Below are 15,816 nucleotides of genomic sequence, written 5' to 3'. Positions count from 1 at the left end.
GTCGGCGACGCTGCGAACAGGAAGGGAAATTGGACGGGAGAGGGGAGGGAAAAACCGCACGCACACTCACACGGCTTTAATGCTGTAATGCATATAATATTAAACCGGCGCCGTCGTGGCGGTGATCGAGCGGCGGCGGGTGGATGGGATTGGCGCGACGCGATCCATGTGCAGTGGCGGGGGTGTACGGGTTTGAGCGGCCGCCGCCGAGCGGACGGACGAGCGACGAGCGTGTGTATAGGTAAAACCGCTGGCGCGCTCGCCGGTTGCGGTTAGTCAAAAGCCGTTTTGTGGGAGGAGTGTGTCCGGGGCGGCCGCGGGCGCCGCCGCCCACCGACGTGCCCGACCGTTCGGCCGGCGCCGCCGTCGCGACATTACAGTTCCGACCGGATCACGTACCGTACCATCCGTTCTGGCAGCGCGCGTCCACGACGCATACCTGTCGCCTACATCGGACTTCTTTAATATAATAAGCAGACGGTAAAACCATCATCACTTCCTAATTGGAAATCAAATCGAAATTTGTAACGACCTTATCTGTTCTGAAAACATCATCGTAGCGCACATTGCACACGTACTAATAGTACGGTAATATACGGACCAACGATCATAGCAATAATCGTTTATCGGGAACTGATTTCGCAATATTCGCGCACATAGATTTCCGAGGAAATAGTCGCGCGCGAACGGGCGCATTTTTCCTGCGACCCGTGGGCCACAACAAATCCTTACGCCATCGTCGCCCCGTGCGATGGAGATCACAGTGTCCGCACCGATCGACTTTAGCGTGTCGGTCAAGAGGACGCCACCGACGGCCGTCGTCAGGACACCTTCGTCCGGGGCCGCCGCAGCCGCCGTGGCTGCGGCTGCTGCTGCTGCTGCGACAAGTTGTGGCGGTGGCGCCTCGTCTGCGGTCGCCGCACAGCAGTCCAGCGACGGCCGCCGTTCGCCGGCCGCACCGCCGTCGGGTCTCCTCAAGTATGTTCAGCACGATCACCAACACCATCACCACCATCACCATCACGCCACCGGTGCAGCCGTCATAAACGCCTCGGCCATGAACGGGAACCACCACAGTAGCGCCGGCGGAAACAGTGCGTTCCGCTTGGTAACCCCGAAAGCCAAGCACAACGGTAAACCGAAATTATTAATATTAATTATTATATTACTATTAGTACAGTTACGAGGACGTTTTTAAATCAGCTGATGAACGATTATTGATTTTGGACTACATTAAATTAGTATATAGATTATTTTAGATACAGCAACGCTAGGTTAAAAAATATATAATTATGATCGATGTGGGGATTTCGAGAATATGTGCTAAACATATTCATAAGAATCATAAGCGTGGTTCGGTGGTGGCGCAGATTATGCTGGTGGGAGTCGGTAAAGTTTACCCCCGGTGGCCCGGTGGGCCGCGGCTAAACAGTTGCCATCCTAAAACTACTTGTGCTTATATTGACTATAACTTATTAATTTATACAAAAATCAAATTATCTTTTATTTTCATTTTTTAAATATTATACTCTTAGTTTTTTTTTATTATAATATAGTAACTGCAGGCTACGGCCCACGTTGTTTAGGTTGCATTGTTCTACACTGCAGTCACTGGTATTTAACATAGATTAGCTAGTACGAATTAGAGTACGAATCTCCTACATTTAGTATATTTTAGTGTTTATCCTCTATCAGTCTTTAAGATAACTTAACAGAAAGATACGTGTTCATTCACTCAAACCAATACATTTTCATGGTAATGCATATTGTACAGACTAGGTATAGTGTATAGTAGAAAAACCTGTGGCATTTAGCTTTGCACTGGGATTATACTTTACACCATTATAGCTAATAAATAATAATATAATAAATTGTATATATATATATATATATACACAATAATTTTACTATTTATAATAATTTATTCTTCTGTATTCTATTCACAAATGTATATATAAGATATACCTAGCTACTTCTTGAATTAAATAACCATCTTAAATCAATATTTAGATGTGTATAGCATTGTTTATATTATAATATCTACCTATAATTTCTAAATATCAAAAACAGACAATATGCATGTTTTACAACTAAAATTTTGAATTATGTTTGTAAAGTATAATTCTATTGTGCTGACTGTTATTCTGAGTCAACCACTAAAAGGGGTGCCAGATGGACGATGGTGCGTTCATAATATTAACCGATATAGCTATAATAATGTAATAAACACACAGCGTATGTTTTGTTCATGTTAATAATAAAGGTGTGTGTATACTGTTAAATTTCCAAAACACCATTTATTGCTTATATTATTGTATAATGTATACATTAATACACTATACACTATATAATATTATATTATACAATATATAGGTTAATGTTATTTTTCACTACTTGTGATGTATAAATCTAGTACTGACAATCCGTTTTAATTTTTATCGGTGATATATATATAAATAAAATGCAATATCATGACATTTCAATTTCTCCGCAATAGTAGTAGGTGCTTAATGTTTTTAGATTTTTGCGAAATAAGTATATATATAATTTAGTAAATCTATGTCATACACCTATACAAATCGTCGTCTCAATGATTTTTTATGTACCTACCTACTCATTTAATGTTAAATAGTTATATTTTTACAGTATAATAGACTATGGGTACCAATGTACAAATAATAAATAAACAATATTGTGTGTTGAATACAATAAAATTATAAATTATTATATTATAGATGAGATGAAAGGAGTTTAAGACAATTATATTTTTATAACATGATGTCTAAATAATATACTTCATAATATATATATATATTATACTATAGTATACCTAAAATAATATTAAAACAACATGATGAATCATTTGTGGCATAATAAAGCAAACACTGTTCATTTAAAATAATGTAGGTGTTAATATTTTTGGTAACACTTGTAGAAAAAACTCAAAATGACCAAATTTTTTTCTCATAAATTAATCTCATGAAAAATAAATGAATACAATAAATATTAAATCAATGCAAATGCAATAATGTATTTTAAACAATAAAAATGCATCATATTTTGTGCTAGATGGTTAATGATTATGTGTGTAAAGAAATATATTATACTATTCAAAAAAATGTAACGAAAAAAATTAATTAATCTACTTACCTACTGTAAAATTAAAATAATTTAGAATTTCTATGTCGAAACAAAAATACAGTGAACAGTTAAGTATGTCCTAAATGAAATCAATAAGTTATCACTTATAATTTGTCAAAAATTTCAAAAATGTGTAAATACCGATATTATTTAAAATTTATTAAATTGTATAATTATTGTTAATTTATTAGTAATCAATCCTAAACATGAACAATAGTATTTATTATAATGATAAATGATAATACAAATAATAATACATTTAGATACTATAGCTGGGATGATATGACATTATAGTACCTGAAAAATATACAAAATACATAATATATCTAAGTGTAAAAATAAAAATAATATATCTAACGAAGTAATGACAAATCCTTCGTTGAGAAATCTAAAATGCCATAATAAGTTTCAGAAAAATGTATTAGATTAAAAAATATAAAGAGAAGTTAACTTTTTTAGCTTATTATTATTAAAAATATATTAAATAAAAAAATACTTTGGCTTTTAGTTTTGAATTATACCTATATTTTAGGTATTCATTAATAATAATAATAATAATAATAATCATTGTATTATATACACAATTAAGCCACGGCTTTATCGTGTTGAATAATAATACATTATAAATATCTAATAAATACTCTCAAGTAAAACAATATCATGAATTATTGACATAAATCATAATTATTAAATTCAGCTACGATACACCTCCTTTCAATTATTTCATACCATATTTAACAAAGTACAATGTACATAATAATAATGAAATACGATTTTATCATAAAAATGCGTTTGAATGGTTAAAAAATATTCTATTTTCAATGGTATAATGGGTGATGGTATATTAATTGTTATAATAGTTGCTGGTGCTGTTCTCTGTAGTAGTTAAAACTAATAAATCCTAATGAAAAAAAACCATAAGCAATTTTGCATCGGGTTACACCCGTATACCCATGGTTGTTCAATGTTCCGTAATATATGCCACTAGATAATTTAACGTTCTATTTATTAACGGGTAGATAAAAACAAAAATTAATGGCTCGCCATTAAAACACCTTTTAATACGTTACGCCACTTAAATCGGTTCCAGACTGCGGGAAAGCAAGAATACGTAAAACAGGAAATGATCAATAAAAAAAAAAATCAAATTTTCACATAAATGTCAACGTTTTATAAATAAGTGTATAAAAATTAACTATCTAATTAAGTACAATCAATTATTAAGCATAATATTAAATGTTAAATGTTATTAATCTTCGCCGTCTCGAGTAGACTGCGTAATAATAATTACTCGAGGATAAGATTCATCGCTGTTCTGATCACGAAAACTTTAATCGTATTAATTACACGTGTATAAAAAGACAAATGAAATATTCAGAAATGTGAAAAATCCCAAATAATATAAGACGTTTTATCATGTTTTTAAAATACCGTGAACTTTTGAACAGGTAGGTATAGTGTAATGATAGTTATTAGTTATATAATATTATATACCTACCAAAGTATTATGCTTATAAAATGTAAAGCGTTCTACGTGATTTTAAATGTACAATGTTTTGTTTCATTGAATCGAGCATCTGACATAAGATATAGTTAAATGATGATTATGATATTTTCAGTTATTGACAAATGCGTCGATAACCAATCGAGTTTGGCACCTCATAAAAAATATGTATATATATATAGAGAGAGAGCCAACTGTAGGTTATTTAGGCACCGTTTTCGTGTATTTCGCACATCTCACATTTTATTATTATTATACGTATAAATATATTATACACACACCCTCGTATATACATTCGACAATTGATGAATATATCATAAAGCGATCGTATACACGCATATATAGCATTCAGACATTGATGATGTTTTTAAGTGCATTCGAGAAATAGTGGCTTAAGATGAAACTCGAAACTCCCACACCGGCAACTGCGATTTTAACAAATAGCAATAACCGTGTACATAAATAGTAGGTAGGTATCTATAATAGACATAGAGTGCTAACGGGTTGTATGCGAATGTGTTGAACAAATTATTGTTGGCACATGATTACCAACAGGTACAGTACCTGAGGTACACAATATTATGACGTAATTACTTGGTATATTTAGTTGGCCCTAACTGTGATATTCTGTATATAGAGCGGCACGCGATGGTTATATAGTGTTCTTGGGCGTCATAATATATAATATATATACGAGATAACCGTAAGTTGTATATTGTGGGCATGGGCCGGTATAGTGCGAAATGTATTGTTGAGACACAGTCGAATCCGCGCGCGTATAAAACAGTGGATCAAGTGATATACAATATTACAATTAAGACCTTGATTTACGTTCGACTTACCGAGGGACGAAATGAAGGATGGGTGCCTGGGTGCATGGAAGGTCGCAACAATAACATTATTATAAATCAATCCGATAAAATGAGCACATCATTACTAATGGTCAATATATTATGTCAGGGGTGGCCAACTTGCGGCTTGCATATTATCAAAAAAAAAAAAAAACAATATTTACTTAACGATAAAATACGTTAAAATTATAAAATAGTGGGTAAGTCGTGGATGTCGCTCTGCTGTACAGTATATATAGGTTACAAGTGGGTAACTGTAATGGATGGAATTAAATTTGAATCCAATGATATTATATCATTGTATACGAAAAACGAGTCTGAGTGGAGAGGTTTATCTGTCTATGATATATTAGATTATCAAAAGTTTTCAAATCTTAGATTTAAAAAGAAAAATTGTTATGAATTTTTAGCTTAAAATAATTTGTGAATTTTCGTGATTTTTACGTATTTTGTCAAAACTCAAACTTTGAATGCTTGTAAAAAAAATGGTGACCGTATTTATTTTATTTTTCAACTGCTATCGTAAAAATATGTTAGGAGCCTTGTATTAAATTGTCAAGCTTTTCTACCCAACAATTAAATTTTTATCAATATTTATTTTAAAAAAAACTAATAATGATCGAAAATTGCATATGCCTATAAATAGTTCAACTTAAGTCGAAATTTTTCTTGAAAATTGCATGGTGGATAAAATATACTTATATAAACATTCAGTGAAAATTTCATGTAGCTATGGTCATTTGTTTTAAAGTTACATCAAAAACCAAAATCGACTTTGTCGAAAACTGATTGTGCGTAAAATTTCCCGTTTTTTCCTTAATTTTTAGTTTGTTTATCCCGATTATTTTGAAAATTGTTGGCCCCTCAAAGTACCAACTAGATTCATTTTCTGATCGAACGAGGTACTGAAATCGAAAATCTAAACACTTTTACTGCCCCAAAACGTGATGACAGACACACACACAAAAAAAAAACACTCATCATGGTAAAATCAATACATTCATCGCTCAGATCTAAAATTATAAAATGTATTTATAATTATTTTGAGCATTTTGGCTCTTGATATCGTTATAATATGTGGCTCGTGGACGTATTCACGTTGGCCACCTCTGATATATAATATTTTAAACGTCATAATCTCATAATCTCATTACAATCGTGTTGCGGTGCGTTTGTACGGTGGCAATTTGCGATGATCATTAATATTTCACGGTAAATAATCGAACAGCCTTATTAATACTTATTAAAAATATTATCCAATCATTTATTGCCGGAATCGACTACCATCTACGATGCCCATATAGTAATATAGGTACACATAATATAGGTAATACATAAACTGCCAATTATTATGGGGAAATTAAATATAATCGTATTTTGTGAACTGGAGCGCATTTCTAATAAATATTAAACCCGGAGTGAATTGAAATATTATCAAGTTTCAGAGTTCGGATAGAAGGGGTTTCTCGAAACTCGTAAAATTACGTTAATATACTCATTTTATTGACATCATATAGCATTACAATATGTATATTGTATAATATATATATGTGCGGCGCGAAATGTCAAAGCAGTAAGCACGATGTCAATTCATAACAAATAATAATGTACCTCTATACATCTATCAAAAGTGTGTGTGTGTGTATAATATATTATTGTTTTATACAGGTACCCATATTCGCGATTTGAGAATACGCGACGTTTGTCGGTAGCTGAAACGTGCCCAGAACATACAATGACAGAAACGCCTTTACACACCAAATGTATATATAGGTACGCAATACACACACACACACGCCAAGATTACCAGACCTTTGCAATTTTAAACGATTCGCAGTGCGGCTAACTTATTTAAAGACTAGAGAAAAAACACGTTCAAGATTTTTATTTTTATTCCTCCTCGAAAAGGATTTTTCTCGTGCGTTTCGTTTATGGACACTATGCAGTATTTTTCATCAAATTTTGTTTCATCCGCCGAAATTGTTTTCTTTTTTGTACTTCAAGAGCACGTTCATTGATTGGACAATATGTCAATATATTAAATATAAATTGATTTGATATAATGAAAATTTATAATGATTTTATAAAACGTTTATTACTCAATAGTATACTCGTTGTTAACCGAACAAATCATCGCCTTCTTGGTGGTATCTAAATATTCGTTATTTAGTTTTATTAGTAACCTCAATTCTATTATACATTACTGTCATAATGTTTTAACTCGGTCACCATTTTTGGCATTTGCTCAATATATCTCTTTCAACGGATATATTATTTCCATTGTTACAGAAAACAATCATTTATGTATCTCCAATTAAAAATATTCATATAGGTATAATATATAAATGATAAAATCAAAATCTATTTACTATCAACATTTTTTATAACCTAACATTCTAAGTCAATTGTTGTTAGAACTTTATAGTCGAGAATTTAAGATTTATTATTTATAGTCAATATAATTTTAATAAATTAATAATATTCTATTCGAAAATCAACTATAAAAACTTCCAAAGGCGTTACTCATATTATTTCTGAAAGTGATTGTTAAGAGCGGTTAAATAGGTTTTATATAAGTTTATATATATTATACTCTGTACTTAACATTACGGCGATAAATGAATAGTAAAATTTAAAAAAAAATCAAAAAAATGGGCAACCCTTTTTGGTCATGGTTTCAGTCTTGCTTCAAAAAAAGAACTCAATGTTTAAAAATCAGAAACTATGTATTAAACCATTTGAAAAAAATGTTCAGGCTTTATTACCATTATTGTTGATAATAGTGTTCAATGATATTTAACTGGTTTTTAAATGTTGTTTGTTTGCATTACTTGCTGATGATCTTTATAAGTTATACTCGATCATATCTATAAAACATAAAAAACTTCAATAGTCGGAGCAATATTGAATAACCGTATGTATATAATTAATGTTTCCAAAGTCCCAAATAATATTTATTTCCCGTAAAAATCCAATCATATTTAACTACTCCGTATAAATAATACATCTGTGGAAACATTAACGTCTATTAAAGATTTTATTATTATTATTTCAAGTGAACTCCTCTGCATATCAACATGTAATAAAGCTGCAATGTAGATGTTATAGGTTTTATTATTATGCGTGGAAACTGTATATTGATTTTAACGATTTTAGGAAAATATCATTTTAAGCCTTCACACGGCCATCGTACAATATAGCTCAGTATTAAGAAATCCTCATACTCAAATCTACGCTAATAAGTAAGTTGAAAAACTTTTAAAATAACTTTTTCCAAGGACTTGATTAATAAACTCGATGACACTTCTTGTTCTATTATATCTCTTTAGTATAGCGATTGGACACTGATTCATTAGTATTACAAAGAAAATATTTAGATGTTTATTTTATTTTTAAACAACTTTACTATTGTATGTATTACTAGGTACTGTAATTGTCTGGAACTATTAGTAAGAATATTATTTGACGTTTCTTTCATTATAGTTTAATTGCACAGTATAGCTACTAAAATTGACATTTTGTATTTATCATCGGAAAATCAATATTAAAACCACAGAACAAAGTGTTATTCTGTGTTAAAACTATTCCATAGGCCTATAAACAGAATTTCCAAGCATTTCAATCAAATTGAAGATATTGATGATGAAATTAAATTAATAAATTAATTTTAAAGAGCCGATGGCAGTAGGTTAAATTAATGTTTGCCGAAAAAATACATTTTGTACGCAAAAATAATATTTTTAAATTATACAACAAAATAACTAAAATCGTTATCCTTCGTTGAAATATCTAACTATTTCCAAATTTGAACTTAAATGTCTATAAAAAACTGTATGTATATTTTTTTAGATTTTTTGATACAGCATAAACTGTTCATGAGATTCGTTTTTTTTAAATTTCCAATCCTATAAAAATTGAGAATTTTTTTAAATTGTTAACATTTTTAATATATCTATCTAACACAAAATAGCTTACATATATATTATTAGCCAGTATAGTTACTAAAAAGTAAAAAATAATAAATTTTATATCTTAATTAGTTTCACAATTTTACAAATATTAAAATTTTGGGGTAAAAACATATATCAAGAAAAAAAACGCAATCGTCGTTCGTTATCGTGGCGCCCTAAACGGAGAAGACCGCAGCATCGGTGGCGTCGTCGGCGACAAAGGTGGGCGGGCGCGTGACGTGGGCAGCGGCAAAACTGTTCTGTTTTGGGAGACGATTGTCTGCGGAGAAATTAAACGTTGGAATCGCACACACGGATTCGCGCGCGTATAGATAATCATAAAAGTATTCACCCCGTTCGTCGTCCCATGCATCATACACATCGCGAGTGGTGTCGTCGTAAAAGTCATTCGATTTTCTTAATATATATTGTTGTTATTATACGTGTATCTCGGCTTTATAGATTCTAGACCGAAAGAGGAATGTATATTATTTTTTTAAATAGAGTTTTATTACGATTGCTTAGTTGTGTTAAGCGCTCTCTCAGCTCTCTCTCTCCTCTTACGTTATTATTATTATTATTTTGTTCTTAATAGAACCGCCCGCGTGCGATCACTCGTAAATATAACACACACACATATATATATAATATGTATACTGCTCGTGAGTCATTCGGTAAAACGATGTCAGTGTCGTCGAGGGTCAACTCTCGTCTCGGCCCTGCGATATGTACGCCGATTGATGACGTTTTACGCGTCGGTGATGGCGAAATATTATATGTATATACGTACTGGAGTTAATGAAAATTAACTGCCGTCGCGGTCGCCGCCACTCCGTGGGTAGCACACAAATATTATTACGATGTGATAGTGCCTGCTGCACTGCTCGCCAGACGGTAAGTATAGTATAATATTGTTTGTCGCGATAAATTATTCCGTCAAACGCAATTTTATTATAGTGGGAAAATGTACAGAGACACGACATGCGCTTCATCGCCCCGCACACCTTACTGCTGCTATCATCGCGACCACTGACCTGCAAGTACCACCTGCTGACCTAGTTCATCGGAATGTTTTTCGCGTTGGCCATTTTCGTGTGCGCATACGTTTGATCTTTATATAGAAAGGCGATTGGCGACTACAATACTCACGAAAAATGTGGTATGCACGACACTATACGAAGAGAAACATTGCAATCATAATTTTAAGTAGTGCATATAATATAGTGCACATTGCATATAACCTCTCTTTTGCTTTAATAATGCACATATTTTATTCAAGTTCTGATTTTCGCGATTTTTAAATAATAACCTACTAAAACACAATCCAATATTTTCGATTACCTACTTACATTTTTCCAATGAGAATCATCATCCTTTTTTTCAATAAACTATTTAGCAGATGAACTTTTTGGACACTTTTGTTTATTTAAAATGATATTCAAACAATTTATTTCGGAGTTATTAAACGATATGTAGGTAGATACTAAACATAGAATATAATAGAACGGCTACACGATATAATGGGTTAACAGATAAAATAGACCTCGATATTACTTTATTGTAGTAAGTACCTAATGGCTAATACGTCTTATGTTTGCTAACATATTTTTTATAATTTGTAAACATTTTCTGAATAATATATTAAATATTACACATAATATAGATATTGTACATATACTCTTGTAACCAATGTTTTAAGGGCTACTATACTAAGTTGTATGCAGTGGTTGAATTGGAAAAAAATTAAGGTCGACTCTAGATGAAATGGAATAGTTTAGCGTTCCAAAAAAAGATAAATCTAATATTAACCCTATTTCTTGATGAATATATAATAAAGAGGTACGCTATAATATGAAAAAAAAATGAAGAGTAGCTCAATGCTCAAACCCTCTGTGTCCTCTCACAATTCAACCACTGGTTGTATGAATAAACATTTCAATAACTCGGAAAATAATTGTTTAAGAGTTATTTTAGATTCGTCAAAAAATTCAAATAATAAAATCATCTTCTTAAACAATTTACAGTAAAATGCAAAGAGGTTTTCAATTGAAAGTTTGTATTTCTACTGCAAGACAAATCAGATTTACACTGCGGTACAGAAATAATAAAATAATAATTGCGTTATTATAAAGGAAAAATAGGCGTGAGTATTGTAAACGAATTACCTTGCATAATTATAAAATGTAATATTTCGAATTATGGTTGGGATTTAAATTTTTTTCTACAAATCTAATTATAAACCTATACATTTATGGGAGCAGTGGGGTTAGGTTAGGGTTCTATAGGGTCGGTGGCTGCCTAAACCAAAATTTGCGATAATATATGTTATTTTTAATAACAAGATTAAATAAATGATATATTTAATATTTCTGATATTTAGATTTATGTTAAAATGCTGTTTCAATTGATTGTTAAAAAGAAATTTAGTAGTTATATAATGTACTTTATTTCTTGTACGAATTTTGTACGGTGCCGACACGTAACGACCGATAACAATCGTTTCGATTAATCGATAATATTAAGACCAATACATGACAATATTATTAGAACTTATAATTTGTAACATTAATAACTAATAACCTATTTGGAAGGAAGGTAGGTTATAGTAGGAAGGTTATGAAAAACAATATAAATAGTAACTACCGATATGTACCATGTAACTCATATAAACATCTTATACTTTATTAATTCAATTTTTTCTATTTTTAGGTAGGTACATTTTTGTAATTTAATTTTTAATTTCCAATATATTTGGTTTTCAGACGATTAATCGTGGTTTGTTAGTAATATACTATTTCATAAAATTTAAATCTCTCCTTAGACGCGTTATACCGTTTTGTGATGAAGTTCTGATATACACGTTGTTGTTTTTGACCTACACGACACCATTTATTATTTGGAATTATTACGATATCTTTTACATAAAGAATTATATAAAGATTGATGGTTGGCCAGGTTACCTAAAAAGTTTTCAATGATGACATGGGTGTTCTGACGGAGGATAAGGGGGATGAATCTCCCCTCTCCATGAAGTATTTTTTTTTAGGTAAAATAAATTAAATAAACGAATTATGCTATTGATATACAGATAACAGATGGCTTTTAATACTTACATGCACAATTGGGATATTATGACAATTTATAACCAGTATTGATTACGCATTTATTTTAGATTTTAATTTTATTACATACAATATACGTGTGTGTGTGTGTGTGTGTGTGTGTGTGTGTGTGTGTGTGTGTGTGTGTGTGTGTGTGTGTGTGTGTGTGTGTGTGTGTGTGTGTGTGTGTGTGTGTGTGTTTTGTTGGACTCAAATAGGAGTTATGATCTCCATGAGCTAATCACGTGCGTGTATGTACCTACAGTCGAACAAACCATCATAATACATATCATATATGCGGGGTTTAATAAATATGTGTTGCGTTTGATTTAAACCAAACGCATATATTATTATGAGCAACAAGTCGTATTATTATACTAAAACAAAAACCGTAAATATATCTAATGTATATAATATAGTTGTTTAGTTCTTCAATTTTCGACCAATAATCGTTTCCGGTGCAGTATAGATAACTGAACTATAGGTTACAGTATACACATTTGTTTCGGAGCAATTTTAAATACCACACCATAAAATAATTAGTTATACCTATAATACTTCTACGGTGTATAATATATGCACAATAATCACTAATAGCGTCATATTGTTTTCCGATAAACATAATTGCACATTTTTACACGTGTTTAATTGTGTTCATACTCCCGTAAATACATCAGATACAATTTGCATAATATGTCTATGACGGTAGTGCAAAGGGTTTGAGAGGAAGCAGCAGTATAATAAACATGTTGATCTTGAGTTGCATACTGAACTTTGTATGATGACAAAATGAAAAGGGGCGAAGAAAATAATTCTTGTTGCATAATTATATTTTGACGTTAAATTATTTGATCAAGATAAACTAAATAAAACTATACTTAATTTACGGAATTGAAAAAGTTTGAATCCCTTCATATTAATTAAAACACTTTAACATTTTGTTATAATTGATTTTCATTATACTTAAAATGTTCGTTAAGAATATGGCTTGAATAATTTATTAGTTGTACACTTTTTATTTGTATGGGAGTTGAGACATTTGAAAAATGATTGTAAATACCCAACTACCTAAGTAATATTCATTTATAACCTCTGATTTTCAATTTATCTTTTCTTAATTTAATAAATACTATAGCCGTCGTACCTATACAAAGAAAATTGGTCAAGAGGCATTTTAACTTAAAAATTATGTTGTAAAAAACGATAAAATAGCTATATAAGAGTGCAATTGCATCTTTTTTATGGTTTTATTATTATTACAGAAAATCTGCTCAACCAGAAACATATAGAGACTGATAAAAAAAAATAACTACCAACTAATGTGGCACAAACTTGATAGACATCTCATTCAACAAAATTCATCGAAATTTACACAAACTATCATCAATTAGAGTAAGTTCAATTGGTGGTAGTTTCAAATAGACAGAACATATTTTGAAGAAGTCATTCTCGTACGTCTTAAAATCCGGAACCCAAATCACTCTCATAGTTTTAAACGGCTTGAGAATATCCTAATACTATATATTATGATGTGCCGATGTGCGTATCAGACATCAAACACATTTCAACTGTTTACCAAACCTATTATAATAATACTAGTAACCAATTAAAATCCTCCTTGTTCATCCTTAAAGTCTTAAAAAATAAGAACAAATTTTTACTTAGATAAATGTTCTTATTACAACTATATTATATATTTTAACTGTATAATGTACTTATATTATTCTTATTTCCCCTGCTGAGTAATTTCCATGAATATTTTCATTCCATCTCTAGTTAATTATATCAATTAAAGTTATTTTAATTACTATAATTGCACATCGAATGTACTTTTTGTATTATAATAAAGATTGAATAAACATATTTAATAAAATTCCAATGTAAAACCACACCGTTATTGTCATTTGCATAAAAATAAATCATCCAAAATGATCTGAACCTGTATGAATTCTAAATGACTTTATAATGTATTATTATATCAGTCATAAAAGGGGACAGCCCTCTCGGCGCATGCATGAATAGTGCAGTCGTGTATTATATTATTTCGACGTATATAATATACAACAATAAAATGTAGGATGATAAATTAATTTACAAAAGCGGATCTCAGTCAACAACGTAGTGTGTACGTATACACTATAACTCGTACCTATATTCAATTATACTATAATATGTCAGTAATTAATTATGTACATTGCTTTGCCGATTTTCACGATTATTCCAATATCTATAAAAAAAAAAAAAAGTAATTGAATCATTTGCGGAATAGTTATAGTTTTATAGAATATATAATCTGCGTTTTTTATGACTTCTAACTTGATCAAAAAAGGTACATCTCATACCCTATTTATTTTAAAAATGTAAATAGGAATCACAGACGTAGGTACCTATTCCGGTTACAATATTATTATAGGTATACTCAATTTCTGTCATAATATAAGTATTAGTATCGCACCTATATAATTAAATAAAATTTTTCGTGTTTCGAGACGATGATTGTTGCGTTCTTTACACTGCAGCAGGGATATGTGTGTGTACAGAATTAAAGTTACGCGTAGATTTAGGTCACTATATATACCGAGTATATATAGCTGTACCGTAATAGAAATTTTAACATCCATCGCGGGATAATATTATAATATCGCGACCGGCTCGTAAAGAGGTTATACGGTACGCGCGAGATTTAACCCATTATGTATATATTATGTATACCTACGACGAGTTGCGCAGCGTAAAGTTTCTCGGTCATCAGAGTTTTTAAACAGTTTACTGCAGGAGACATCAGGTGCGCTTGTACCGGAGACCACTCTGTGCTAATGCGCCTTCTACTCCGCCACCCTTTCCTCGCCTATATATATAGTATGAATACTTATATGTATATATTTACCCGCGCCACCGGGAAAGGTTGTTATATTAACACGCTGGAATATTATTATCATTATTATTATTATTATTATCGTGTACTTAATTTATACGCGCAAAAGCTATTCGGCATAATTTCGCCACAGCGCGTCCTCTCGGTTGGAGAGTTTGCTGCAGGTCGAACGGCAGAGGGGCGGCGGTGTTTGGATGGTTAAAAGCAGTTCAGGTCGGCGGGATAGGCCGCGTATAATATTATAATATTATAATATATACAGTGCGAATAATAATAATAATAATAACCCGCAAATTCCGTTGTGATTATGGAAAGAGTCTTGATGTATAATATCCACGACGAGAGCGTATGCTCGATCCTTTGTCGGGCGGGGTAAGAGGCAGCGTAAAGGGAG

At 31.6% G+C, this 15,816-nt stretch overlaps 1 protein-coding gene across 1 annotated transcript in view; it reads left to right on the top strand.

The window, feature by feature from the left end:
• Positions 1-319: 319 nt before the first annotated feature.
• LOC107161578 (uncharacterized) overlaps positions 320-15,816 on the top strand; it is a 70,561-nt gene continuing 55,064 nt past the window's right edge. The window contains exon 1 of the mRNA XM_089217292.1: positions 320-1,133. Coding sequence (XP_089073418.1) covers positions 752-1,133 — 382 coding nt within the window. The 5' untranslated portion in view covers positions 320-751. The remainder of the gene's footprint in view (positions 1,134-15,816) is intronic.

This window comes from Diuraphis noxia, unplaced genomic scaffold, assembly GCF_037042655.1.
Source record: "Diuraphis noxia isolate RWA-SAM2 unplaced genomic scaffold, SU_Dnox_SAM2 contig0001, whole genome shotgun sequence".
Taxonomy (NCBI): Eukaryota; Metazoa; Arthropoda; class Insecta; order Hemiptera; family Aphididae; genus Diuraphis; species Diuraphis noxia.
This window is presented reverse-complemented; position numbering and strand designations above follow the sequence as displayed.